At 35.1% G+C, this 26,424-nt stretch overlaps 2 protein-coding genes and 1 pseudogene across 2 annotated transcripts; all 3 read left to right on the top strand.

Annotated features, from left to right (window-relative positions):
* Positions 1-10,505: 10,505 nt before the first annotated feature.
* LOC130815865 (pentatricopeptide repeat-containing protein At3g13160, mitochondrial-like) lies at positions 10,506-12,204 on the top strand. The gene has a single exon (XM_057682374.1). The coding sequence runs from the start codon at positions 10,680-10,682 to the stop codon at positions 11,817-11,819; it is 1,140 nt and encodes a 379-aa protein (XP_057538357.1). The 5' UTR covers positions 10,506-10,679; the 3' UTR covers positions 11,820-12,204.
* Positions 12,205-13,863: 1,659 nt separating this feature from the next.
* LOC130815788 (cysteine-rich receptor-like protein kinase 44) lies at positions 13,864-23,346 on the top strand (annotated as a pseudogene).
* A 468-nt stretch (positions 23,347-23,814) lies between these two features.
* Positions 23,815-26,149, top strand: LOC130815864 (transcription factor DYT1). The gene is made up of 4 exons (XM_057682373.1): positions 23,815-24,059; positions 25,071-25,268; positions 25,468-25,644; positions 25,825-26,149. The coding sequence occupies exons 1-4, from the start codon at positions 23,820-23,822 to the stop codon at positions 25,894-25,896; spliced, it is 687 nt and encodes a 228-aa protein (XP_057538356.1). The 5' UTR covers positions 23,815-23,819; the 3' UTR covers positions 25,897-26,149.
* Positions 26,150-26,424: the final 275 nt, after the last annotated feature.

The following is a 26,424-nucleotide window of genomic DNA, read 5'->3' as shown; positions in this document are numbered from 1 at the left end:
CAAGTTAACCTTCTTTTTCATACAATCTTATGAACTAAAAAGTTGCCCAAAACTCATTATAAATACCCCTCCTTAGCCATGAGATCACTTGCACCCCCATCATCAAATCTTTCTACCATTCTTTCTTATATCTTCACTTCATTAACATCTTACTAACGTTATACCCTTTTTATTTGTTGAAGAATCAAATGAAGATGGAGCTTGATCTTATCACTTCTTAAGCCAATAATCATCAACTTTTGAAAAGTCAAGTATTATCTTTTGAAGCTTGGATATCATTTTCTTTTGGGTAATTGAAGATCTACTTCTTTGAAGCTTGGAGCCTTGAAGACTTTCTCTTTTGGAGCTTATTTCTTTAAAGATCTTATTTTCCTATTACTATTCTCTTACTTGGTTTAGCTCCACATTCGGAAGAAAATGGTACACATTTTCTTAACTCTCTCGTTTTGTAATATTTATTTATGGTTACTCGATAATATAAAAGCATGATCAACATGATTTTATTTTAGTCATTTAAACTTTACATGGTAATATTAAAGTCATATCCAGTTTAGTGATATTTTTGTCAAAACAATAATACTTTTGGGACACTCGAAAAAAAAAAAAAAAAAAAGTCATATATATGGAAATTTTTGATTAATATGATAATATAAATATATATGAATTTTACTAGTTAAATAAACTTATGTGTTTAAAATGATTCCATATCATCTTGGTGTTTTGATAAATTTTTTAATCGATTTATTGGTAAAATAGTCAAACAAATTTGTTAAAATGCTTAGCATTGTTTTTCTCTAAAACTCATTTCATATAGATTTTGGATCCTTAATAACTGTCGGATTATGTTATTTTTTTATAGTGATGATAGATCCGTTTTACTATTTTACTAGTTATTTGATAAAATATGTTATTAAGTACTTAGAAATATTATCCTTGACTGTTATGATTATTTATGACACAATAATGACTTAGTTTAGCCTCAGGAATCTTAGTATAGCTACGAAAATTTGTTATTTAATTAATACTAATTTATTAGATACTAGTAATTTGTTTCTATTAAAAGGGTAGAATTGTCAAAAATTTGACTAGTGGAAGTTTGACTTATAAGAATGTAAACTATTTCGGTTTAGAGTCTTGTTTGATATTGCATGATATTGATTGTATGACTCTGATAGTAAGGTAACGTCGAACCATGGACCGGCATGTAAAATCCCGGCGTCCGTGTTAGCCGGCACGTAAAATGCGGTGTCAGACAGGGGGTCCGAGAAAAACCCATCCTGTGAAGTCTCGAGCATAACAGTATTGAGAGGAGTGACGACTCCCACCACAGTTAGGGTTTAGGACTACGGTCCTCACCTAACCAGACCCTTACATATATCAGTTGTCATTATTGTTGTGATCTTGTGATGTGCTATGATGGTAAAGCTATGAGGCTTAATTGAACTTGATTAAATAAGCATTAAGGTTACCAAGTATTTAGTAGCAGTAATGAACTTCTGCAAGTATTGAGAATGTAACTTAATGGCTTAGTAAGGTCAATAATGAGTAATAACCTTCTATATTGTGCTTGATGATTATTTCGTAAGCATGATTTAACTATCGCATCATAAGCTTGTTGAGAAAATTGTACTCGGCTTTATCGCTGACCGATTTAATCGGCTGTCATCCGTATTATGGATGACAGTATTTTGCAGGAAAAATTAGCTCAGGTTTCGATCCAGGCCTCAACTTTAATTATTCTATCGAGGACTTAGCTTCAATGATTTTACTTGATGACTATATTGTACTTATGTTTTTTTTTTATCGTATTTGAGTAAACCTTATTTTATATTTTCTCAGTTGTAAGATATTTTTTTTACTTATGTTTTGAACGATTTTAGTTTAAATGGTTTTTAGCAGTTCGGCGTTTTACACTTCCGCATTATTTATCTTAAGTATAATTATTAATGTTAATTATGTATCGAGAGTGCCGCGCCTGCTACAGATAATCACATTCTGATTTTTATTATGTTAACTTATATTTCTGATAATCACATTCTGATTTTTGTTATGTTAACTAACATTGATCAAATTTTTCCTCACATTCTAATTTTTATTATGTAAACTAATACTTCTGTTAATCAATATTAGTTTATTATCTTTTTCTTTTTCTTCTTCAATTAACAACAATAAAATATTATACCTTATAATGTGAACAGTAAGCTACACTGTAGGTGAGTAGATTTCTTAATTTGTGTGCCCATGCTAATGTAGCATCTATTACAGAACAGAGGAAGTAAGATAAACAGTTTTTCCTGTAGTTTGGATATGTTTGCTATTAGTAATAGCAAGATTTGAGGTCAAAAATAGTCAAAGAGTCTGTTTGCTGTTACTAATAGCGAACAAATACTTTGACTATTTTTGAACTTGTAACATCTCGGAATAACTCGGGTCGTACGAAAAGAGAAAATGACCTTTTAAAAACGAGACAACTATAATCCGAGTCAAACCGGGATGTTAGAAAACAATTTAAAACGGTTTTGAAGTTAAGGAAAACGTGCGGATCGAGTTCTATTAGCGTTATTAAGAACTACTAGATAATAAGAAATTCTTAGCAGCGGATAAGAACGAAAAGTTAAATCTACTTATTACAACTTGAGAACGAAAATCGCCTCATAAAAACCGAATGTTCTTTAAACTAAATTTTGAAGTTCTTATTAAGACTTCTCTACCCTAATAATTTATTTCTTCAAGGGACAATCCTCACTCCCCAGACCTGCAACTTAACTTACTGCTAGTCATTGCCCAGATGGGTAACAACATCATCGCAGGGTCGTTAAGACCAAAAGTACACGTCAGCAAACGTCGCATACCAAATAAATAATAACACAAGAGAAAGTTTTAATTAATTAGCTGACAATTCACAGAACCTTACGCTTCGATCATGCTTATTAAGAATAATTATTTTCATGTAAAGGTTAGTCAGCCATACTGCTGTACTATCCGGCCATACTGCCGGTACACTCCAAACTCCATAAGTGAGACAATACATTAGGGGGAGCTAACCCCTAAGCAAGTCTCTACCATAGACACTCGCCTTACTTCGGTGCCTATGGTTAAGTATGCATACCCCCGCGGTGGCTCATAATGCCCTCATGAACCGCGAGTAATTCATTTCCACCAATTGACGTCATACTACGTCCACTTTAAAGTTAGTGAGGTCATACTACCTCTGCTTATCAAAACAATGTATAAAAATTATTGATTCGAAGACAACATTATTCGTACTATATATCCATAATTTACTTTTGTATACCATTATTATATGATACATCGGACTAATGCGAACCACGCTGCGTGTACATACCTTAAGCAAAATAACCAACTCGCAAGCGTCTCAATCAATTCCCGGTCACGAATCGACTTCCTACAAGGTTCAATCGTATTCGGGAAATAAGCACGCATACACATTTTCCTCAAATCATCCATAACACACATATACAATCACATCCATACCTAGAATACTACACACAACATGAACATCCATCACATACTATGACATGGTATATACACCAAACCGGACAGCCTATACAATCTGTCCAGAAACTCATCTTAAAACTGTCAAAATGAAAATCCGACTTCACCGTTGCGTCCGGAAGGCGTCAAAACCCCCGAGTACCAATTTTCATAATTTATAACATAGTATAAGTATTTTTAACTTAATTTTAAAGCCAAAAATGCTCCAAAAACACAATTTTTCCATCATCTTCAAAACCTACGGGATCTCATTTTTTTATCACAAATATATAAATTTCAATGCTTTATTCCCTATTAAATCTAAACAATAAAATTTACATAATTTTCATGATCACATCCAAAAATAAATTTTAATTATTTATTTATATTTTTCTCAAAAATAATTCTTTTTACACCAATGTACACACACAAACACACCACACATATACATGTATATTTCTCTACCAACATTATAAATCTCCACTATTTATCAATAAAAATAAAAATAAATTTCCATCACCACATATATTTTTCCTTCATCAAAACACCTTCAATCCTTCAATTAATTCCTCCCTCTCTCAATCCAATACTAGTAAAGTGGTATAGCATATATTTGGAGTTATGTAAGGTATAATTCTTTGTTTTTTTGTTATTTTATACGAAAATTAGGGTTTGTAATCTTCAATATATTGTTTCAAATGCAGGGCATTACTTGTAAAATCACTACTCATTTAGTTCAATTTAAGCTGATTAAGGTAATTTATTAGTTATTTTTTAGTTATTTGTTTTTTTTTATTATGGTTGAATAACTTTAGTTCTTTGATGTGGATAATATTGAATGTACTTGGTGGATTTTTTACTTAGTTATTTAATCACAACTTATTTGAATTAATAATAATGTAATTAGTTACTTGTTGATTATATTGATTTAGTTTATGTAAATGTAGGGAGTTAATTATGTATGTTCATTTTGTTTTGTATATTGATTATATGTAATTAATTGATTTAGTTTAAATAGTTATATAAATGTAGTTAATTAATTATGTATATTCGTGAATATACTTGGTGATGAAGTTGATTTTGTATGTATTCATGTAGAAATGACATCATTTCGTGTGACTATTGCATGTTTTTGGAATGGTTTCGTTCGTAAAAGTGGTAACAAGGTTACGTGTGTTAGGGCTAAGCGTAAATTGTTTACATGCAACTCGAACATGGATTTTAATGAGTTTAAGCTTTTTGTATGTTCTAAGATTGGAATTGATACCACACGAGGTACTGTTAATTTAAGTTTTAAATACTATGTGAGTAGTGAATGGTTAGCTTTTCCTGATGAGGATGATGATTCTATAGATGCTATGTGGGAGCATTCAAAGGCTACATCTATTCCCTCTTTGGAGTTATACATAGAAGTGGTACCCCTAGGCAATCAAGCTGTGAATGTTACTTCCAATCCTTCTCCTACGCCTATGCCAATTTTAACTCAAGAAACTCAAAATTCCTTTGTTCCTTCTCAATCTTCTACTCCTTTCAAATCCCCTCAAACTCAAGTAATGATGCGACTGTTAATTTAGGAGAAAGTACTGAGTTGGTACCTTGGGATGATAGTAATGAAAGTAATGAGCTTGTTGATGATCCTTCTGAGGATGATGTGGATATGGATGAGGATGCCCTAGCTAATGACATGACCCTAGGCAATATTTCTAAAATTGTTGCTCCTACACCTTATGTCCTATGTCCACATCTGGATGAATATGTAGAGGACAACTCTTGAAGGATTTGGGATTGTGATACCACCTACACCAAGATGGGGAGCTTGAAAAGGGTATGATATTTGATAGTAAGGAAGCTTTATTGGAAGCTGTTAGAATCTATCATATTCGTAGGAATGTAGAGTATAGAACAGAGACTTCTAACCGAACTTCTTTATCATTGAAGTGTAAGAGGGGATGTTCTTGGAAACTAAGGGCTAGGCTAAATCCTTATTCAACCTCATGGTTTATTTCAAAGTACAATGGAAAACATGGATTTGTGTGTTGGGTAGTGACACTGTGTCAGCTGGACATATTCACTTGACGTCTTCTATGATTAACAATGTGATTAGGAATTGTGTTCCCAAAGACCCTTCGCAGGCTGGATGATAAGTGCAATTATTTGCACTCATTTGTGTTAATTTCATACTCCTTATGTGATGTCTTAGTGAGTTTTAGGTAGTATTGTAGGCGATATTTGACATTTTCGTTTCATATGCTCAATAATGAGTTTTATGTAATTTTTGAGGCGGAATCGAAGTTTTATTAGATCCCGAGAGTAATAAGAGGGTGAAGGCCTGGAGAAATGGCTTAAGACCCCTAAAAGAAGTGAAGAGATCGAGCCAAACAAGCTTCAAAGGGAAGAAACGAGTCGTAGCTAAACTATGCCAAAAAGCCACGACTCGTCGCTCAACACTGCGGTCCAAAACAAAAGCGACGAGTCATCGCTCCAGATGCCACGACTCGTTGCATACACTCTGAACTCAGCACTATAGTCCAGTGCCAAAGCCACGACTCATCTTCTAATTCCACGACTCGTCGCCTGGTGCCACGACTCGTCGATCCCGTGCCACAACTCATTGCATACATTCTGATCTGAGGAATGAAGTCCAGAGACTGAGCGACAACTCATCCCCAATATTGCGATGACTCATCACCAACTCACTGAAGTCACATAATCCAGGCAATAGCAAAGCGACAACTCGTCGCCTATGATGTCACGAGTCGTCGTCGGGCATTTGAGCGGTTATTTTTGCTGCCATTTGTTATTACAACAGTTTATTTTATTATTTGAAACGGAGAGTTTTTATCAGTTTTTTTTTTGGAGAGTAGTTTTAATGAATTTATCTAGAGATTTATTTTTCTTTAAAGTTTTTTGTTGGAAAACCTTGTTGTGACATGAATTCCTCTTTCAATTTACATTATCATTCTTCGTAATTAGTAAGTTTTCTTTGTTAATTGCTTCATTATTTATCTCTTGCATTGAAATCATTCATCGTTTTATCTTTAGTATTTCTCTTAAGTCATCGTTTATTATGAATTACATGTTTACTATCATGTTTAGTGAGTAATCTTCTTCTCTAGGGTTAGGGTATAGTCCCTAATTCGAAGCATGGGATGACATTTTATCGATTGATTGTGTGAATTTGGGTCTATAATTAAATCTACGCTTAATGAATCTCGGTTTAAACATCTTTATTAACCTTTTCAATAAAACGGAAGTTTGAGATTTTTGAGATTAGGATTTATTTAGGATTGAGATATATTTAAGTTAAATTCCTACTAGTTTAGCCAATAAAACAGAAGTTTGAGGATTAAACACTAGTAAGGTCTTAAACCGATATTAATCAATAGAGTGGAAGCTTGAGGTTAATTAGATCATATTTAATTATGTTAATGACTCAGTTTCATACAATCATGAGAGTAATCGACTCCCATGTTAGAATTAGGTGATGCTTGACACCCTAGAGTTTGTTGCATCATTGTCATCTTCATATTAGTTATTGTTTTAGTTTTAGTTCTTGCATCTTAGTATTAGTTTCCCCAACCATATTATTTTCTTGATTCGTGTCTTGTAGTCATAAAACAAACAAATTGATTAACTCGCTTGCGGTTATTAAAATTTGCACCTATCAAGTTTTTGGCGCCGTTGCCGGGGAGGCGACGCGTAATTCTTTTGTTTTGTTGATTGATCTAATTGTCACCCGCTTGTTGTCCCCTATCCTAGACCCCTTTGTGTTTGAGTTCTTTGAATGCATAGAAGAGCTCGATCTCTAGAGCAATTCGTCCCAGAGATCGAAGCTACTGCCCGTAGACTGAACGCCGAACGCCTAAGGCCGTTAAGGCGACAACAAGACCAAATGACCAACAATTTTAACCAATCCTTTGACTAATTGGGTGCGCCCACGCTCACCCAAACTTCCGTTCCATGTATCGTCAAACCCGATTTCGGTACAGAAAACTTTGAATTGAAGCCTCACCTCATCCAAATGATTGAGAGGAACCAATTCGACGATCACCCTAGTGAGAGTCCTCACGACCATATTGCAGATTTTATAGAAAGGTGTGACACTATCACTGCTAAGGACCTTTCCATGGAAGCGGTGCATATGCTGCTTTTTCCCTTCAGCTTGAAGGATAAAGCTAAGTCCTGGCTCAAGTCCAAGCCCGCCGGTATATATAGGACTTGGGAAGAATTGACCAATGGCTTTTTGGCCAAACTCTATCCCCCACGAAAGACCTCTCAAATCCGGACACAGCTGCAGATCTTCAAGAAGCGGCCTTTCGAATCCTTCTACGAGGCATAGGAGAGGTTTAAAGACCTCCAACTTAGCTGTCCTCATCATCAGATACTTAACTGGTTGCTCACCCAATCCTTCTACGGAGGATTGTTCGATGAGCACAAGTCATCAATTAACGCCGCATGTGGCGGTGACATGGACTTTAAGCTCCCAGACGACCTCTTGAGACTCTTCGAGACCATGGCCAAAAATGGGTTCTCATGGAGCAATGAGAGAGCCCAGTGTCCCAAGGTAATAATGCTGAATCCGAGACCATCAAAATACTCACTAAACAGATAGCCAATCTCACTGAACACATGGCTAAGGTGAGCATGGTAAGCTCTTCCGCTAGTGCTAATAATGCTGCTAATTTATGTGATACTTGTGGTGTCCCAGGCCACTGTTCGAGCACTAGGAGGCGAATGCCTTGTATAGTAAACCTTTTGGCGACCCACATGCTAACAGATATAATGCAGGTTTTAAGCATCCTAATTTGTCCTACTCAAGCACGAATGTGCTAAACCCATAGCATCAGCAAACTCCATACCAACATCCACCGCCGTACAAGCAATACGCTCAACCAGTCGAACCTAGTCTCAGGTCTGAGATTGATGAACTGAAAAACTTGTTGTGGACCCACATCCAGAACAGTGTCTCACACATGAAATTCCTCGAGACACAAATAACTCAGGTAGCACAGCAGATCAACACTCGCGCATTTCCAAGCTAACCAGAACCCAAGGGTAAGGAGCCCAACCAGTCCGTGAATGCAGTTACCACGCGACGCGGTAAGCAACTAATCGATCCCCCCCTTGTGGAGGTATCTTCTGAAAAGCTAGTACCTAATGATGCTATTCCTAATCATGTGGTTGTTGATGAACTTGTTGTAAATGATAATGTGGTTTGTGATGAAATTGTTTTGAATGATAATGATGCTACTGACACTATGACCAATGCGAAACATGATAAATCAAAGTGTAAGGTCACCGACATTCTGATTAAGCACTTGCCTTTTCCTCAGAAATTAGTGCGAGCTAAGTTAGAAAAGAAATATGGGAAATTTTTGAATTTGTTGAAAAATGTATCTATTGAACTTCCGTTCTTTGATGCAATGTCCTAATGATTTCATAAGACTCTATGTTCTAATGGGAGGAAGCTAGATGAGATCGTGCAGGTCTCTAAGGAGGTGAATGTTAATGATTTCATGATTGGAAATCTACCTCCTAAACTAGCTGACCCTAGTAGTTTTAGTATTCTCGTTCCTGTTGGGAATATATCTGTAGATAGAGCTTTGTGTGACCTAAGTGCCAATGTTAGCCTAATGCCCTACTCCATGTATAAGAGACCCCATGTATAAGAGACTTCGCAATGTGAATGAATTGACTCCCACTAGGATGACATTACAGTTGGCTGACCGTAGTATTGTCTACCCTAAGGGAATCCTATCTGACGTGGCTTTAAGGGTTGGTAAACTCGTAGTACCTTGTGACTTTGTAATTATGGACATACCTGAGGATGTTACTAACAGCGAACAAAGTAGATTTGGTCAAACAATGTCAAAGCTTTGTTCGTTGTTACTAACAACGAACATAACTTTAACCATGTTTGACCAGGCTTTAGTTTTGTTCACTGTTACTAACAGCAAACAAACTCTTTGCCTTTTATGAAACGCTATGCCTTTATTCGCTGTTACTAAGTGCGAACATTCCAAACCTAAGGTCTGAGAAAAAAACTGCTTATCTTGGGAAATAATTTCAAAACTTTACTATAATTTAAATTTTTATTATTTTTTGCTTATTGATTTCAAATTCTCCAGATATATGACCCTCTTCGCACTTCCAAAGGCCATTAATTCATTATGAGCCCATCTCATATTTGCACCTCGAGCTCCTTTCACCTCGAGCCTATGATATGTGTCTAGTTCCATTCTTTTCATTTCAACCGAGTCTATGATATGTTTATTGGTCATTTGGTCAATTTCGAATTGCGTATTTCAGATCGGTTAATGTACGTGTGTATGTTGCTTTTTAAATAATTGTAGTTCCATTTGAAGTTGTGTGAAAGTAGTGGGGGCGAATGTACATTGGAGCCCACGGGGTCACGTGCCCTTAGGCGTTTTTTTAAAAAAAAATCAAAGTAGACTTTTCTATAGGTAAGAGTAAAAGTGTAAAATTAATACTAAAGTGTTTTGATGATAAATACTTCCTCAATTTAGTAATCTCTTACATATTATTTTGTCTCATTTTTTTTATTATGTCAGTTGATTTATTTTGTTCCATTTTCTTTCATGGTATGTCGTATTTAAAATATTAGGAAGTAAGGGTAAAATAGTTGTTAATTTACAAATAAAACTCTGCCAAAATTTAGTCCATTAGTTGGTGGCCCTGGGACTTCAAACCCTGGATCCGCCTTGCCGTGAAAGTCAACTTTGGTTACAAAATCCATCGGGTGTGCAGTGACCATCTTACCATGAGATGAGACTGTCTCAAGTGGATCAACCCATACTCTAAAAAAAGCCCTATTAAATTCAAATTTCATTATTTTCAATGTTATATTATTAATAGGTTGCTTGTACGAGCTTGTCTCATTGTGAGACGATTTCATATAAATTGAGTTTTGTGCCGTGACACGCTAGTGAATGTTACGGCCTTACAGGCCATTATTTAACGAACTATACAGCAATTCGGCCTACCATTTTAAGAGACTCGCAATTTACAATGACCCACTCAGGCACGACTAGCAACAGCACAGTACAGCACAGTGGGTCTAATTCAAAGAATTCTGGCATTCACCCGTGTATCTCTAGACTTGTAGTGCAGAGACTCGTTTCTTTTTCCTTTGACTTCTAGATCCTATCTTAGCGCCATTCTCAATGTCTGCAGTCTCATTTCTCCGCCGTGCATATTCCTCAAAATCATCCCTAAACTCAACCTACAATGTCATCTTCAAAGAAAAAGACCTAAAAAAGGTCGCAGAAACCTTCAAGAAACACACCCAGAATTCCCAGATGCGCAAAAAAGCTTCTTTTTATGAATACACTGTTAACCGTTTAGCCGAATCTCAGAGCTTTAATTTGATTGAAGAAATTCTAGAAAGTCAAAAACAGTACAAGGACATTACTGATGAAGGTTTCACTGTTCGTCTAATTTCTTTATACGGAAAATCTAACATGTTTGATCATGCCCACAAACTGTTCGATGAAATGCCTCAACTTAATTGTAAAAGAACTACTTTGTCTTTCAATGCCCTTTTAAGTGCTTGTGTTAATTCAAAGAATTTTGATAAAGTTGATGGGTTTTTCCGTGAATTGCCCGACAAGTTGTCAATTAAACCTGATAATGTGTCTTATAATAATTTGATTAAAGCTTATTGTGAGATGGGTTCTTTGGATTCAGCAACTTTAATGTTTGATGAAATGCAGAAAAATGGGTTGAAGCCTGATTTGATCACTTTCAATATCTTGCTTGATGGTTTTTACAAGAAAGGAAGTTTCTTAGGTGGTGAAAAATTTTGGGTTTTGATGGAAAAGTATGGTTTAGTTCCTGATAGTTTAAGTTATGATGCGAGGTTACATGGATTTGTTACGGAGAATATGATACAAGAAGCTGTGAATTTGGTTCAAGAGATGAAGTCTAAGGATTTGAAAATTCATGGGTCTACATATAATACTTTGTTCAAAGGCTTATGTAGTGATGGGAAAAATATACATGAAGCCAAAAAATGGGCTGAAGAAGTGTTAAAGACCAAGGGTTTGATAATGCCAAACCAGATGCTTAGTACATTGATAAGATTCTTTTGTGATAACAATGATTTTCCGTTTGCTTCCAGGTTATCTAAATCATTGTTCCACAGGAATTATCGGTTAAAGGAATGTGAGTTGCTGCAGAGTGTTGTTAATGGGTTAGTGAAGCAGAAGAACATGAAAGATGCTGAGATATTGGTGCGGCTTGGCAAGGATAGTAAACTTTCTTGTTATCACAAACTCAAAATGCCAAAATTTGAACAAAAGTAGTGCCTTTTCATTGAGTTTTGTTGGGTATTTACTTTATTTGGCTTGTGCTTTGGAAATCTGTATTAGTGAACCAACTAGACTGTCTTCAAAGCTGAAAAAATTCTATAGTGTTTACTGCTAATGAAGATAACTATTTCAGAACAATATGTTGATATGTTTTTGTTGTAGTTTTGCTTCAAATGCCTGTGTCTTACTGGTTCTAACTGCTGAATGAATAGCTAATTTTTAGGTGTGCAAAGGAAGAAACTTTCCCATTCATGTCTGATGAAATGGTCGGTTATCCGACTGATTCTAAAACACTGCACCATGCCTCTGTTTCTCTAGAAATTCTCTATCAATAGTTAGCTTCCTGAATGTCCATCTTGAGCTTCAGCAAACCTTGTATGACACTTGGTTGGAGATACTCTCGAGTCACGAGCTCACGGCGTCTCAGTTGTTCCTTTTTAAACTTTCTTTGGTGTTTAGCTTTCTTTCAACTGAAAAATTATAAAGATATTCTTATCTTCTAAAGTTCAATATGTTGAGTTGACAATTTCTTAGTTGGGCAACATTTTACCTTACAGAAATTGTGTTCTTGGAAAATATTATGTGTTCATTTTGAAATTGTAGCAAATGTGGTTATCTGTGGAGCCTCTTATATTAGAAAGCTATCTCCAATCTGCTAATCACAGGAACAAGATATGTTGTTTCTCTTTTCATTTCATAAAACTACCTTCAGACAGATTTGTTGGGAACTGAAATTCAAACTTGAAGCTAATAATTTAAACTAAGCTAACAACACGAAAGGCAAGTTGTAAAAAAATTTAAGATTGAACAATGGTGCAAGACTCAGTTTCTAGAGCTTTCACTTGGATTTGAAGGCATCTGCCATCGGCTATCCCTATTGCTAATTCTTTGAATTGGTGAGTTTACTCCACCGGTTACAATTCAGGTCTTGCTATCACAAACCAACGATTCTGGTGTTATTTCATGCAGCGCAAGCACAGGAAATTACACTGCAGAATCCCTCTATTCAAGTCATTAGAAAGGAGCTCACATAACTCGTTGAGGTAAGACTAAAAAGAATTTGCTGTCATTTGCCGTTGTAACTTATGTTGCTTTGTATTTTATGATGTATTTTGGGATGACATGAATACAAAGAAGACATAATTGTTAACCAACAGTCAAAGATGAGTAATTTTTAGATTGATGTAAAAACTTTTGGGGTCAATAGACAAAAACCTGTTAGCAGGAAACAAGTTGTGCCTGTCAGCCTGTCTCTGGTCTGTATTACTCTTACTAATTTGGAAATAAATGAAAATCGGGATCTGTGATCTCATCAACGAGTAGCTACATACATGAGCAAATAATGACTGAAAATCTGCTTCAAATAATCTAATATTCTGATCTATGAGTTATTAGGTGGTCTACATTTTAATCTATGAAATTTACTTTGAAAATCAGTGCCTAGTTTTCATATTGAGCAAAATGATAACCCCAAAATCCGATGTGAAATCAGTTTCTATTGAGAGCAACTACAATGTTGTAAAAAGAGGCCAAACTATTTTAAATTATACCCCTTCTGTGTTTTCATCCTATTACTTTTTCAAGGAGGTTATTTTTCTCCTTGGTTTTGCTTCGTCTCATGAAAATAAATAGTGGGGTATCTTTTGAAAGGGAAGGATACTACTCCTTGCCCTATACATTGAAAGGCTCTTGAATAGAAAAGGAGTGGACAAGCTCAAAGGAACAGGGACGAGTCACTATAATTTGAGAATGATTGGCTTAGTTTTTTGGCCCTTTTAGTATAAATTGGGTTTGTTTCTTCATCCTTGATGGACTGAAAGTTTTATGTAAGTTCTTTGATTTTAGTTTATAATGAATTATATTGAAATGACTTATTAAACTATGTGCACTTCGTAAACATGAAGTTGTAAATTATATTTGCTATTAAAGGTCAACAGGATACAATCTCTTTGTTGTTGTAAGGGAAGTTTGCGCGCATTGGACCCCCAAACATTGCTTATGTAGAAGATTAGGTGGAATCAACATAATGGCATCGAGGTGGTGACATGTAAGTATTATATATGTGTTCAATCTTCAAAATAATCAAATTGAATGTTAAGATGTTTTTGATGAAATTTTCACATTTGCTAAGATATGAACAGATTGAGCTCAGAATTTTAAAGTATAGACCCATTTTAGTGTGAACCAGTGTGAGGAAGATGAAAATAAACCATTCTAAAAGGGTAGTCAAGTAAACATTATTGTAGGTGAATCCTGAGTTCTAGATGTCAAAGATGACTTCATCAAGTCTGATTTCATCTTGTTGAAATGTGGTGTTGCAACATTTCCTAGTCTGAGTTCTCCTTATTGAACTGTAGACTTCTGGAACTCATAAAGATAAATGTAGCACTGGTTTTTCTGTTTATTCCATTCATAAATGGCTTGCTGTTTTATTACTTTCTTATTTTCACTTCTCTTTCAATTAACTCTATGCATTTGCTTTATTATCCATGTTGCTGTAGCTGACCCGGATTTTGCAAATTTTTTATGCCCGGACATGGAATCCATTGCTCCAAACAGTAAATTTCAGTCTAATGTTAACACACTTCTCGCTTTGCTCAACTCTAACACAACCAATAATAGTCACTTCTGCAATGCAACTGTTGGAAATGGAGCCAACAAAGTCTACCGTATCTTTATTTGCCTTGTTGATCATAACATCGCTTTTTGTCAGAAATGTTTCTCCTTAGCCGTCAACTCATTAAATTCTCATTGCCCTGGAAAGAAAATTTTATTTATATGGTATGATCAATGTATAATACGATACTTTAATGATTCTTTCTTTGGTAAAAATGAATGATTTTCCTATGGTTCCGATTTGGGAAAAAGTAAATGATGTTGATATGCAGAACATTACGAGCAACATGACCAGTTTTACACAACTTGTGCGTAGTACTTTAGAAGATTTGTCATATCAAGCAGCAATAGGTAAATCGAGAAAGAAAACTGCCACAAAAGAAGTGACATTTGGGTATAATTTGACAAGTGTGAATAAAGTTTACACGCTTGCTCAATGCACTCCAGATATATCGGTGACTGACTGTAAGAGTTGCCTCTATATGATCATTGGAAATATGACAAACTTGTGCTACAATAGGGCTGGTTGTACTGAGATGAATCCTAGTTGTTATGTGAAAATAGAGGTGTACCCCTTTTATGGAGATGCCCTGTTATCTGGTTCAGAAGCTTCACCTCTTCCTTATTTCCGAGGTAAGGTAACTTGAATAATTGAACAGCAATAAAAACATTCCATTACGCCAACACCCCTAAAATGGCTCTCACGTAAGAGGGGTTTGGTCGGATGCACTCAATCTTACCTTTGTTAGTCATAACAAAAAGGTAGTTTTCTGTTGACTCCAGGTAGTAACTATCATTTGCAATTTTACATGAATAATAAGTGCACTTGATTTGATGAGTCATTTTTTAATATAGCGCATTTGAAACCAAAGAAATATAAATCTTTGGCTTTATCGAATAAGGGGCACAACTTGAAAAGTGAACCAAGTCAATACTACTTTTCCAACTATTGATTAGATGAAAAATATGTTTGAATTCTCAATTTTTTTTTCTAGAGTGTTTGATTGAATTTTGCTTACCATAAAATGTAATGACATTTTAAACCGGTTGTCACTAACTGACCACAACTCTTTTCTTTTACCCGTATTTGGACCTGCAATTAATGTTGGACTTTGGACAATTCCTCGCCAAGATTTGTTTTGGTTCATGTAGCAGATCTCATATGTTGAAATTAAACTTTGACGTTGTCATATTGTTGTTCAAGAGTGTTAGATCTCATAACTTTCTTGCTCTTGCTCACATCATGTTTTATATCTCAACATGATGGTCTATTTTCAAAATTACTTAGAATTCATTAATGATGCAATCTGAAATTAGATAGAATGTAAATGTTTGACTCTAATGAAGTTCTAAATCTGATTAATACTGTTATTTCTGTTCAACAGATACACCAGGATCTAAGAGAATAAACTTATTCTTTCTTCTGGGAATCCTCATTTCAGCTATTCTTGCAGTGGTAATTGTTTTTGCAGTTTGGTTTCGTGTGTGCAGAAAAACGTCCAAGTTACCATTTATAGGTAAAAACTACTGCTCAATCTATTTCATTGACTCAAATTCTTCATCTCTTGTGCCAATTTTTTGTAGCAGAAGCAGAAAATGAGATTGACATTGAGGAGTCCTTAAAGTTCGACTTGAGCACTATACGAAAAGCAACAAATAATTTCTCTGCTGTTAACAAACTAGGAGAAGGTGGATTTGGTGAGGTTTACAAGGTGAGGCTTGCTTAGAATTGACACCTAAGTAATGCAATATTTCTATAAGCTTTATGGCTGATCCTCAACAGAGTTAGTGTACGCTATGCAGGGAAAGCTTGAAAATGGACAGTGTATTGCCATTAAAAGACTTTCTAGTAAATCCAAACAGGGCATTGACGAGTTTAAGACTGAAGTCATTCTAGTTGCTAAACTTCAGCATCGGAACTTGATCAAACTTTTGGGCTTTTGCCTTTCAGGAAAGGAGAAGATCCTTGTGTATGAGTATTTGCCTAATATGAGTCTTGACCGGTTTTTATCGGGTAAGTCGAATAATAGTCCAGTTAGAAGCATAAGATTCGACAATTATCTATCTTAAAATGTAATGTATAGTTTTGACTGTGGCATCCAGATCCAGAGAAGCGGGGATCTTTGAACTGGGAAACAAGATGCAAAATCATTGGAGGGATTGCAAGAGGACTTCTATACTGATAAAATGTGGTTCACACATATGAGCACCGAAATATCAGTCTATGAAGAACAATGGAGTAAATAAGAATTTGTGTATTGTTTTTATTTAACAACAAGGACCATTACAGAATGTTTGTTGTATCACTGCTACCTTTACAAAAAAGGAAGGAAAATATATACATGTACAAGTACAGAAGCAAAGTAGAGTGCTACACAAGAAAGCAAATAACAGAAAATTGTTATGGGAATCATGAGCTGGCGCGGTTTGTTGGAGAGAAGGTATTAGGTGTGCTGCAATGCTGTGGCTTATGGTGAGCCTTAGGTTGGTTATCATTAACAGCCCCCCTCAAACTTGGGGTTGGAAAAACACCAAGTTTGGATAATTAGGGAAGGAGTTGGGTAGAAGGGAGGTATTTGGTAAAGAGGTCAGCAAGCTGTTGTTTGGTGGGAATATAGGTGAGTTGAAGAAGCCCTGCAAGCACTTTTTCTCTAGTGAAGTGGCAATCGATAACTATGTGTTTGGTTCGTTCATGTTGAACGGGGTTATGAGCAATGTGTATGGCAGATTGGTTGTCACAAAAAAGGGTCACAGGTTGAAGGTTGGTCACACCCAGTTCTGTCAGTAAACGAACCAACCAAGTTATCTCTGAGGCTGTGGAGGAAAGAGCACGGTACTCGGCCTCGGAAGAAGACTTGGATACAATACTTTGCTTCTTGGACTTCCAAGAAATGGGAGAGTTACCAAGCATAAGAACATAGCCTGTAATAGATCGACTAGTGTCAATACAAGCAGCCCAATCTGAGTCAGAGAAGGCTTGAAGATTGAGTTGAAGAGAGAGTTTCAACAATATACCTTGGCCGGCTGTACTAGCAACATAATGGAGAGTGTGGGTTAAGGCTGCAAAGCGTTGTTCAGTGGGGTGTTGCATGTATTGGCTTAAGGTTTGAACGGAGTAAGAGAGATCGGGTCTAGTGTGGGTCAAAAAGTTAAGTTTCCCCACTAAACTTCTATAGAGGGTGGGATTGGAAAAAAGAGGAAAGTTTGTGTTTTGCAATTTGAGGTGAACTGGGAGGGGAGTAACAACGTGTTTGAAGTCAGTGATGCCTGATTCGTGAAGGAGTTCTTTAGTGAACTTTCGTTGGGATAAAACAGTACCTTCATCAAGGTCTAGACCAAGGAAAAAATGCATTCGGCCAAGATCCTTGATACTAAAAACTTTGTGCAAATGAGCTTTGAACCGTTGAATAAACGAGGTATCATTCCCTGTGAGAAGAATATCTTCAACATAAACTGCTGCCAAAGTAAAAGAATTAGAGGATTTCCGGATGAAAAGAGCGTAATCATTTTTGCTTTGAGTAAAGCCTTGATGCAAAAGTTCTAGAGTCAATTTGGCAAACCATTGCCGAGATGCTTGCTTCAAACATATAAGGATTTATTGAGTTTACACACCATATTAGGAGGATGAGAAAGACCCTCGGGAGGAAGCATATAGACCTCTTCATGAAGGTCACCGTGAAGAAAAGCATTATTAATGTCGAGTTGATAGATAGTCCAGCGACGATGAGCAGCTATGGCAATGATGCAACGGATGGTGGTCATTTTGACCACGGGAGAAAAGGTCTCTTGATAATCGGTGCTGTACTCTTGTGTATCACCCTTGGCAAACAACCGGGCTTTATATCGCTCAAGACTACCATCGGCCTTGAGTTTGATTTTGAATACCCATTTAGAGCTAATGGCTTTCTTGTTAGGAGGCAGAGGAACGACCTCCCAAGTATTATTCGTATCCAAGGCAAATAATTCATTATGCATGGCCTGCACCCATTTTGGATCTTGAGATGCAAGTTTGTAATTCTTGGGTTCTTGCCATTGAGAATGGGAAGCCAAGAAAAGTTGGTGTGAAATAGGCAAGTCATGGTAGCTGACCAGGTTACAATAATAGTTTTGAAGGTGACCGGGCTTAGATAGAAGGCGAGTAGATCGCCTAAGGGATGGAGGAGAGGAAGGAACAGGAGATGGAGAGGGACTAATAGGTGGGTGGGAGTCAGTAGGAGGAGCAAGAGAATTAGGTAATGTAGAGTGTAGTGGAGGGACAGTAGGAGTGACAGTAGGTATAGGGGAAGGGTAGGACTCATCACATAAAGGTAGAGTGTGAGTAGGGAGATAAAAATGGAAGGTTGGTAAAGTAGTATGAGGGTGGAAATGGTATGGGAAATGATGTTCAAAGAAATGAACATCTCGTGACACAAGGAACCTCTTTGTCTTAGGGTTGTAGACCTTGTAGGCCTTTTGACCATAGGGGTATCCAATGAAGATACACTCGTCTGCTCTTGGATCAAATTTTGAGCATCCTTGCTTGATTGTGGATACGAAGTAGAGACAACCAAAAGCCCTAAGGTGATCATTATTAGGGGAATGACCAAATATTTTTTCATACGGAGAGACATTGCCAAGAGAAGCTAAGGGCATACGGTTAATGAAATAAGCATCACATTGAACTATATCACCCCAAAAATGACGAGGTAAATTTGATTGAAATGAAAGTGCACGAGCCGTTTCAAGTAGATGTTGGTGCTTGCGCTCACCACTCCATTCTGCTGTGGTGTTTCAACACAGTTGCGATGGTAAATAATACCTTTAGAATGATAAAAATTCAGCATAGGTCCTTCACAAAGCTCGCATGCATTGTCTATTCGAATGGTTTTTACATGTGCACCAAACTGATTTTCAACCAGAAGAATGAGCTACTTTAATATATGGACACTTTGATCCTTAGACTTCATCAAATATAACCATGTATTGCGATGAATAGTCATCCACGACAGTGAGAAACAAATGACAACCACAATGTGTTTTGTTTGCATAGGGTCCCCATACATCAACATGTAAAAGTTCAAAAGGATTAGTAGTTTTTACATGGCTATGAGGAAAAGGAATCCTAGTTCGCCTAGCCAAAGGACATATAGAGCAAACAAAATTGTCTTGTCCAACTTTAACATCCAAAGTAGGAAACATAATTTTCATTCTAGGGAAAGGTAAATGACCAAGCCTAAGGTGGAGTAGCTTGACGTGTTGTAGAGGGTCTTTGGAAGCAATAGTGACAAGACTTTTTTTAGGAAAAGTTACTTTATCATCATGAGTGGGAATTAATGCATTATCCAATGTGTAATATAGTCCATGTTGGAGCTTACCAAGAGGTAAGACTGTTGTCATTGAATGGTCCTGAAGATAACAGATGTTAGAAGTAAAAAGTATATTCATGCGATTTTCAAGGGTCAATGTGCTCACTGATATCAGATTAAAGTGGATATCAGGAACAAACAACACATCTTTGAGAAGCAATCCTCTATTCAAACAAACGGTACCAATTTGTTTCACATGCATTTTAGTACCATTTGGTATAGTGATACTATGGTTTACATTGTCAACATTTCGTAAATCTTGAAAAAAATTGAGTGTTACACATGTGATCGGTTGCTCCACTATCAATTATCCAAGGCATAGCATGTGAAAGAGGCATGGCAAGATCTACCTGCTAGAGGTGCTGTAGGATCAGTAGGAAGAAATTCTTTCTCGTTAAGGTTGTCCTTTTTACCAAGAAGCATGAGTAAAGTATTGTATTGTGTAGGTGTGAAACCTGATTGAGTAGCTTCATTAGGTCCAGCAGGTGTATCTAAACTGGTCACAGTGGCAGCAAATTTCTTGTTTGGAAGAGTTTTATTAGAGTTGGGATACCCATGGATCTTGAAGCATCTTTCTATGGAATGTCTTGAAATTTTGCAATGCTCACAGAAGTAGGTGTTGCATTTACCTCCAGGAGATGAGTGAGAGCCATGCTTGTAGGATTTATCATAGAACTTGCGTTTATCAGCAAAGAAGGCTACGGATTCAGTAGGAATGGTGGTGACTTTACTGATCTCTTTGTGGCGGTGTTCTTGCATGAGCAACCTATAAATCTGAGAAGCATTTGGAAGATCATCCATCATTAATATGTTTGTGCGAATCTGACTGTAATCATCATCAAGCTTCATCAAGAAATTAATGATTCGGCGATTTTGTTGCTGCTTTAAGTTCTTCTTTGTGGTATTCCTACTGCATCCATTACTGCTACAAATTGAAAGAGGATCAACATTATCAAGCTCATCCCAAAGTGCTTTCGCCTTGGTATAATAATCAGCAATGCTAGATCCGGATTGAGTGAGTGAGGCCAAATCTTCATGTATATGATAAAGCTGTGTGGAAGTGGATTGACCAAAACGATCTTCAAGATTTGTCCAAACTTCTCTAGCTGTGTTGTAATACATTACACTTTTAGCCACGGACCTCTCTAAGGAAGTCATAATCCATCCTATAATCATTATGTTACATCTTTTCCAAGCTTTCAAATTTGGAGTATTAGCTTCGGGTTTAGGTAAGCTACCATCAACAAAGGCCATCTTATTCTTAGAATCAAGTTCAATGACAATGGACCTCTTCCAATCAGCAAAGCCAATGCCATTAAAAGGTACAGTAACAAGTTTCAAAGTGGAGTGATCAGAAGGATGTATGTAAAAAACACTACTAGGATTTGTGTTTGGTCAAGAGAATTTTGTAAAGCAGTAGTGAGGTTACTGAAAGTCATGGTGTCAAAGAAAGAAAAAGAAGAGTGTAATACAGAAAAGGAATGAAAGAGAAAGAAATCTCAAAAATTAAAGGAAAGGAGTAGTTTATACCAAGATTTGTAGAATCCAATCAGAAAAAGAAAACGCAAGAATCAATGGAAAGATGCTTTCCCTGCTCTGATACCATGATAAAATGTGATTCACACATATGAGCACCGAAATATCAGTCTATGAAGAACAATGGAGTAAATAAGAATTTGTGTATTGTTTTTATTTAACAACAAGGACCATTACAGTATGTTTATTGTATCACTGCTTCCTTTACAAAAAGGGAAGGAAGATATATATATGTACAAGTACAGAAGCAATGTAAAGTGCTACACAAAAAAGCAAATAACAGAAAATTGTTATGGGAATCATGAGCTGGCACGGTTTGTTGGAGGGAAGGTATTAGGTGTGCTGCAATGCTGTGGCTTATGGTGAGCCTTAAGTTGTTTATCATTAACATATACCTTCATGAAGATTCTAGACTCAAGATTATACATCGAGATCTTAAACCTAGTAATATACTGTTAGATGAATGTATGAATTTGAAGATTGCAGATTTTGGCATGGCAAAGCTCTTTGGGGTGGATCAAACGCAAGACAATACTGATAGAATTGTTGGAACACTGTGAGTATTGTGTTAGAAGTTGTTTACCTTTTAGTTCTTATGATTTTGTGTTCATCCTCGATAGAGTCACAAATTCATATTGCTTGTGACTTAGACTATAATATATAAAAGCGAAATGACTCATTAAATCAGGTGCATTTGTTATTTATGTAAAATTTCTGATAAAAGATCAATCGAAAACATCTTTGTTTTTACATTTGACACCCTAAACTCCGCCTATGTGAGAGCCATCTAATAGAAATGGATTACTGAAATGTTGTTAGTTCTTATGCTTTTCTAAGTTTGTTCCTTGCTAAACAGGGGATACATGGCTCCCGAATATTTGATTGCGGGACACTTCTCAGTTAAATCAGATGTCTATAGCTTTGGAATCCTAATCCTGACGCTTGTGAGCGGCGTGAGGAACAAGTACCTTCTTTATGAGCAAACTAATGAGGCACTTTTATTCCGGATACTTATCATCATCATTAATGAAGTTGATCCATATAGAATTATGAATAGTAATTCCTCTGTCCCACAAAATGTGCTCTTCTTTTTTTATCAGTTCCACCAAATTTGCCCAATTTTAATTTTTGGTCATGACCCACATCACCAATCTCTTATAAAGCGAATTTGGCGGGACATAGGAAGTATAATTTATTGAAGTTTTTGACTGAGGTTTAGTGCAGGCTTGGAGGTTGTGGAATGAAGGGAAGCCATTGAAGTTGACAGATCCATCTCTCGGCAGTGATTTTGAACCAGATGAACAGTCAAAGTGTATACACATTGGTCTTTTGTGCATCCAAGAAGATGCAGCTAAGAGACCGCAAATGGCATCGATTGTTGGCGTGCTTAATGGGGAGATGATAAGTCTGCCTTCACCAACTCAACCCCGTTTCTTCGGTGCAAGTACAGACATTGAAAATCAGGAGAGTTGCTCTAGTCAAGGTGCAGGAGCATCAGGAGTTTTTGAGGATGTCTTTGAACTGTATTCTAGATAAAATTGGTTGTCACATGAAATAAGTAATTCTGGAAAAACAAGCTCTTTTTGACATTGTTGCTGGTTCTTCAAGTAAGAAATATTTACATTGTAAGTGTGATTCATCAAATAAGAACTATCGACATTGTTAGCGGTTCTTCAACATATAAAACTTATAAAATCAGATAGAGGGAGTATTTTCTAAACATAAAACTTAGAAAAATACTTCATATGGAATTATACTACTATATGGAATTAATCAATTACTACCATAAATAAGTTCTCATTATACAAGAGTATATATAATGTGAAATTTCAAAAACTTGTCATAATGAATTGACACACAAAGGAAATGGCCTCATTGTAAAGCTAGATATCACATGTATTAACATATACTTTATTGTTCCACTCATTTTATATCACTTAGATGAAAAAACTCTCATATCATAATATGAAATGATGCCAAAAGTGTGGGACTAGAGGTGTTCATTCTGATTATTGGGTCGGATGTTTCGGGTCGATTCAAGATCGAATCTTGTGCTCGGTTGGATTTTACATAATTATTAGTCCATTTCTATGTCGAATCATTAGATCTGTTTTGAACACCTATAAATGAGACAAAGGATCAAGTAGTATTACACCATTTCCCTGCAAAATATAAATAATGACAAAGACCCAAAGATATTATAAGCTGTACAATTCCTTTACTTAGGTGCTGGTTGTACTTATATTATCATTCTGTTAGGACAATTGCTGAATCTCACACAACACACATATTACTCTTTTTTTCTCTTTAGTAGTCATGCCAAAATGTGCTTTTTACCACTCAAGAAATTACCAAACAACTTCTAACAAGAAGATTCCCCCAAAAACTAACCACTTTTGGAGGGAGAACTAACTAACTAACTATATATATATATATACACATATCTTCTTGCAACTTAAGTGACTAACCCTCTTCAACAAATAAGTTTTAATTATTAATGATGGAGTTTTCAGATCATCCTTTTAATAATAATGAATTGAGTATGGAAGAAGAAGAAGAAGAAAATAGTATTAGGGGAAGAAGCTTAGGAATGATGAGGAAGAAGAAGAATAATAATGGTGGAAATAATGATGATTCAAGGTTTAAATCTAAGAATTTAGATGCTGAAAGAAGACGACGTGCTAAACTTGGTGATCGACTTCTTCAATTAAGAGCACTAGTCCCTATTATCACTAATGCATGTACCTTTTTTTATAAATTTGCATCCTTTTTTTTAATCATTTTTATCGTTTTTTTTTTCATTGGTATTATTGATTGGGCGGAAAGTATTTTTAAAAAATAAATGAAAATTATTTTTGAATGATTAGTAATCTTTTGCATGGGTGGATGAAAATTAAACTGAAATGCGAATTTGATGGTCATTATTAAGTAAAAAATATTTTTTGATTTTTTTTTGATAACTACATTTCTCCTTTCTATGTGAGAACTTATTAGTACAAGTGTAGGTTTTAAAAATGTAGATGGTAGTATAATGTAATTTAGATAAAAAATGATCTGAAAAAATTATTGTGATGTAGTTTCTTTACAAAATTCATTCTTATTAATTACTCTCTTCGTTTTTTTTTTCTCATTTATTTTTTACATAATTTTCAAAGTAATTTTCGAATCTCAATATCTCTAAATAAATATGCATTATAAAAAATATAAAAAATATATGATAAGAAAATATACATTAAGACGAATCTAATAAGATTTCACATTGATATATTTTATTTTCAATATATCTCTCCAAAACCTTAATTAAATTTCTATTTCCTTAAAGTGGAATATTCTAAATGAGAAAAATATTAAACGGAGTGAGTACCACTTATAAAGATGATATTGGGTGATAATAGAATATTATGAAGAAAAAATATATTTAAGTATGACAGCTCTATTAATTACCTTGGAAATGACATTAAAGTTCATCAAAATCAACACTAAAATGCATTCTTATTACCATCCTTTATTATCAGTAACTAGAGGAGATGTTAGGCAGGGAAATAATTAAAGATGTTGTGTAGAGATGATTGTTTTTTTTTTTTTTTAATTTCGGTGAAATTTTTTTTGCAAATGTTAAAAAAAAAATATTTATCATCTAAATTTATAATTTTAATCATTTGAAGATTGTATGCGTATTGCTAATAGTATAATTTAAATAAACTGTTTTAATTTCTGTAATTAATTATAATATATTTCGTTTATTTAGATGACAAAAGCATATATAATCAAGGACGCGATCACTTATATTGAAGTTCTTGATGGGCAAGTAAGTGAGCTAAAGGATGAGCTTCTTGAGCTTGGTAATAGTACTCCTCCTCCTCCTCCTCCTCCTCTTAAAGATGAAACTAAACCAGATCTTAAACATAATTTTGCAGCACAAGATATCAACAACTTTGGAATTCAGGTTTTCTTATCACTATTATCTCAATTTTAATTATTTTTATTCAGTACGTAGGATAGAGAATTTTTACGAATAAAAATATTAGGAAATTAATTCTTTTTCTAAGTGGGAAAAATCAAATTAATTAGTTAGTAATTATAAGAACTGACTAATTATATATTGTTGTTTTCAATATTTAAATTTTCTTTTTTCTTTTTATTAGCCGGAGGTCAAGGTGATTACCTACGATTACAACAAACTATGGATAAAAGTTGTGTACGAGAAAAAATTTGGAGGCTTTACCAAACTAGTCGAGGCTATAACTCGACTTGGGTTAGAATTCAATGACACTAATTATATCACCTCCAAAGAAGCTGCTGTTGTTACTTCTTGCATAGAGGTTACTACTTATGATAAAATTTTAATTTTAATCACATTATTAATTACTTTCTCTGTTTCATTAAGTTTTTTACGTTTTTGACTAAAATGTCTTTACAGTTTTGGTCAAATAAGTTAATGAAATGGAGGATGTACGTTATTTCATTAAAATTTAATTAAGTTTTGTTAATTACATTTTCAGGGAATGAGTGATGATTGTCTTGATGTTGAAGAGACCAAGGAAATGCTAATGACTGTAATTAGCAGCATTTAGTTGAATTAAGGGTGTATTAGGGAGATATATTGATTTTGAGTAGTTTATAATATTGGATTTTTTTTTAAGATGATTTTTATAGGATGGTCAAAAAACACTTTTTGCATTTAAGTTTAGGGAGGGAGAAAATAGTAAAAGCATGAAAAATGTAGCATACTAAGGAATTACTGCATTCTAAAAAGAAAATCTACTGGTTACATCACAGCAAATGTGCCTATTGTACTGTTTGATTATTCCAGGTATGGCTACTATCTTGGTGCACACTATAAAAATTGTACTGTTGATCTGTCTCTTTCAAATTACTATTAATATTTTTTTCTCTTTGAAATTACTATTAATATTTTTTTTTCCTCGTGAACATATCAGTATTAGTAGCAATATTAAAATGAGAGAGGAGTATATTACATATTCATATCATTTTGCATAATCAGATTTTGAATGGATATGAATAATTATTTTGGTTGATAATGCCTTAGAAGCTAAGCTTTACCAGATATTAAATTATATAACATAAAACACATAAGAAGA

Source organism: Amaranthus tricolor, chromosome 6 (assembly GCF_026212465.1).
Source record: "Amaranthus tricolor cultivar Red isolate AtriRed21 chromosome 6, ASM2621246v1, whole genome shotgun sequence".
In the NCBI taxonomy this organism is placed as follows: Eukaryota; Viridiplantae; Streptophyta; class Magnoliopsida; order Caryophyllales; family Amaranthaceae; genus Amaranthus; species Amaranthus tricolor.
Note: the sequence above shows the minus strand (reverse complement) of the source record. Positions and strands in the feature narration are given on the sequence as shown.

Bases quoted from the DNA above. Each gene is read 5' to 3' on its own strand.
- LOC130815865 (XM_057682374.1), top strand. From the start codon at position 10,680: ATGTCTGCAGTCTCATTTCTCCGCCGTGCATATTCCTCAAAATCATCC.
- LOC130815864 (XM_057682373.1), top strand. From the start codon at position 23,820: ATGATGGAGTTTTCAGATCATCCTTTTAATAATAATGAATTGAGTATG. The intron at 25,269-25,467 runs GTTTTCTTATCA...TCTTTTTATTAG, and splicing joins TCAACAACTTTGGAATTCAG to CCGGAGGTCAAGGTGATTAC. The intron at 25,645-25,824 runs GTTACTACTTAT...TTACATTTTCAG, and splicing joins TTGTTACTTCTTGCATAGAG to GGAATGAGTGATGATTGTCT.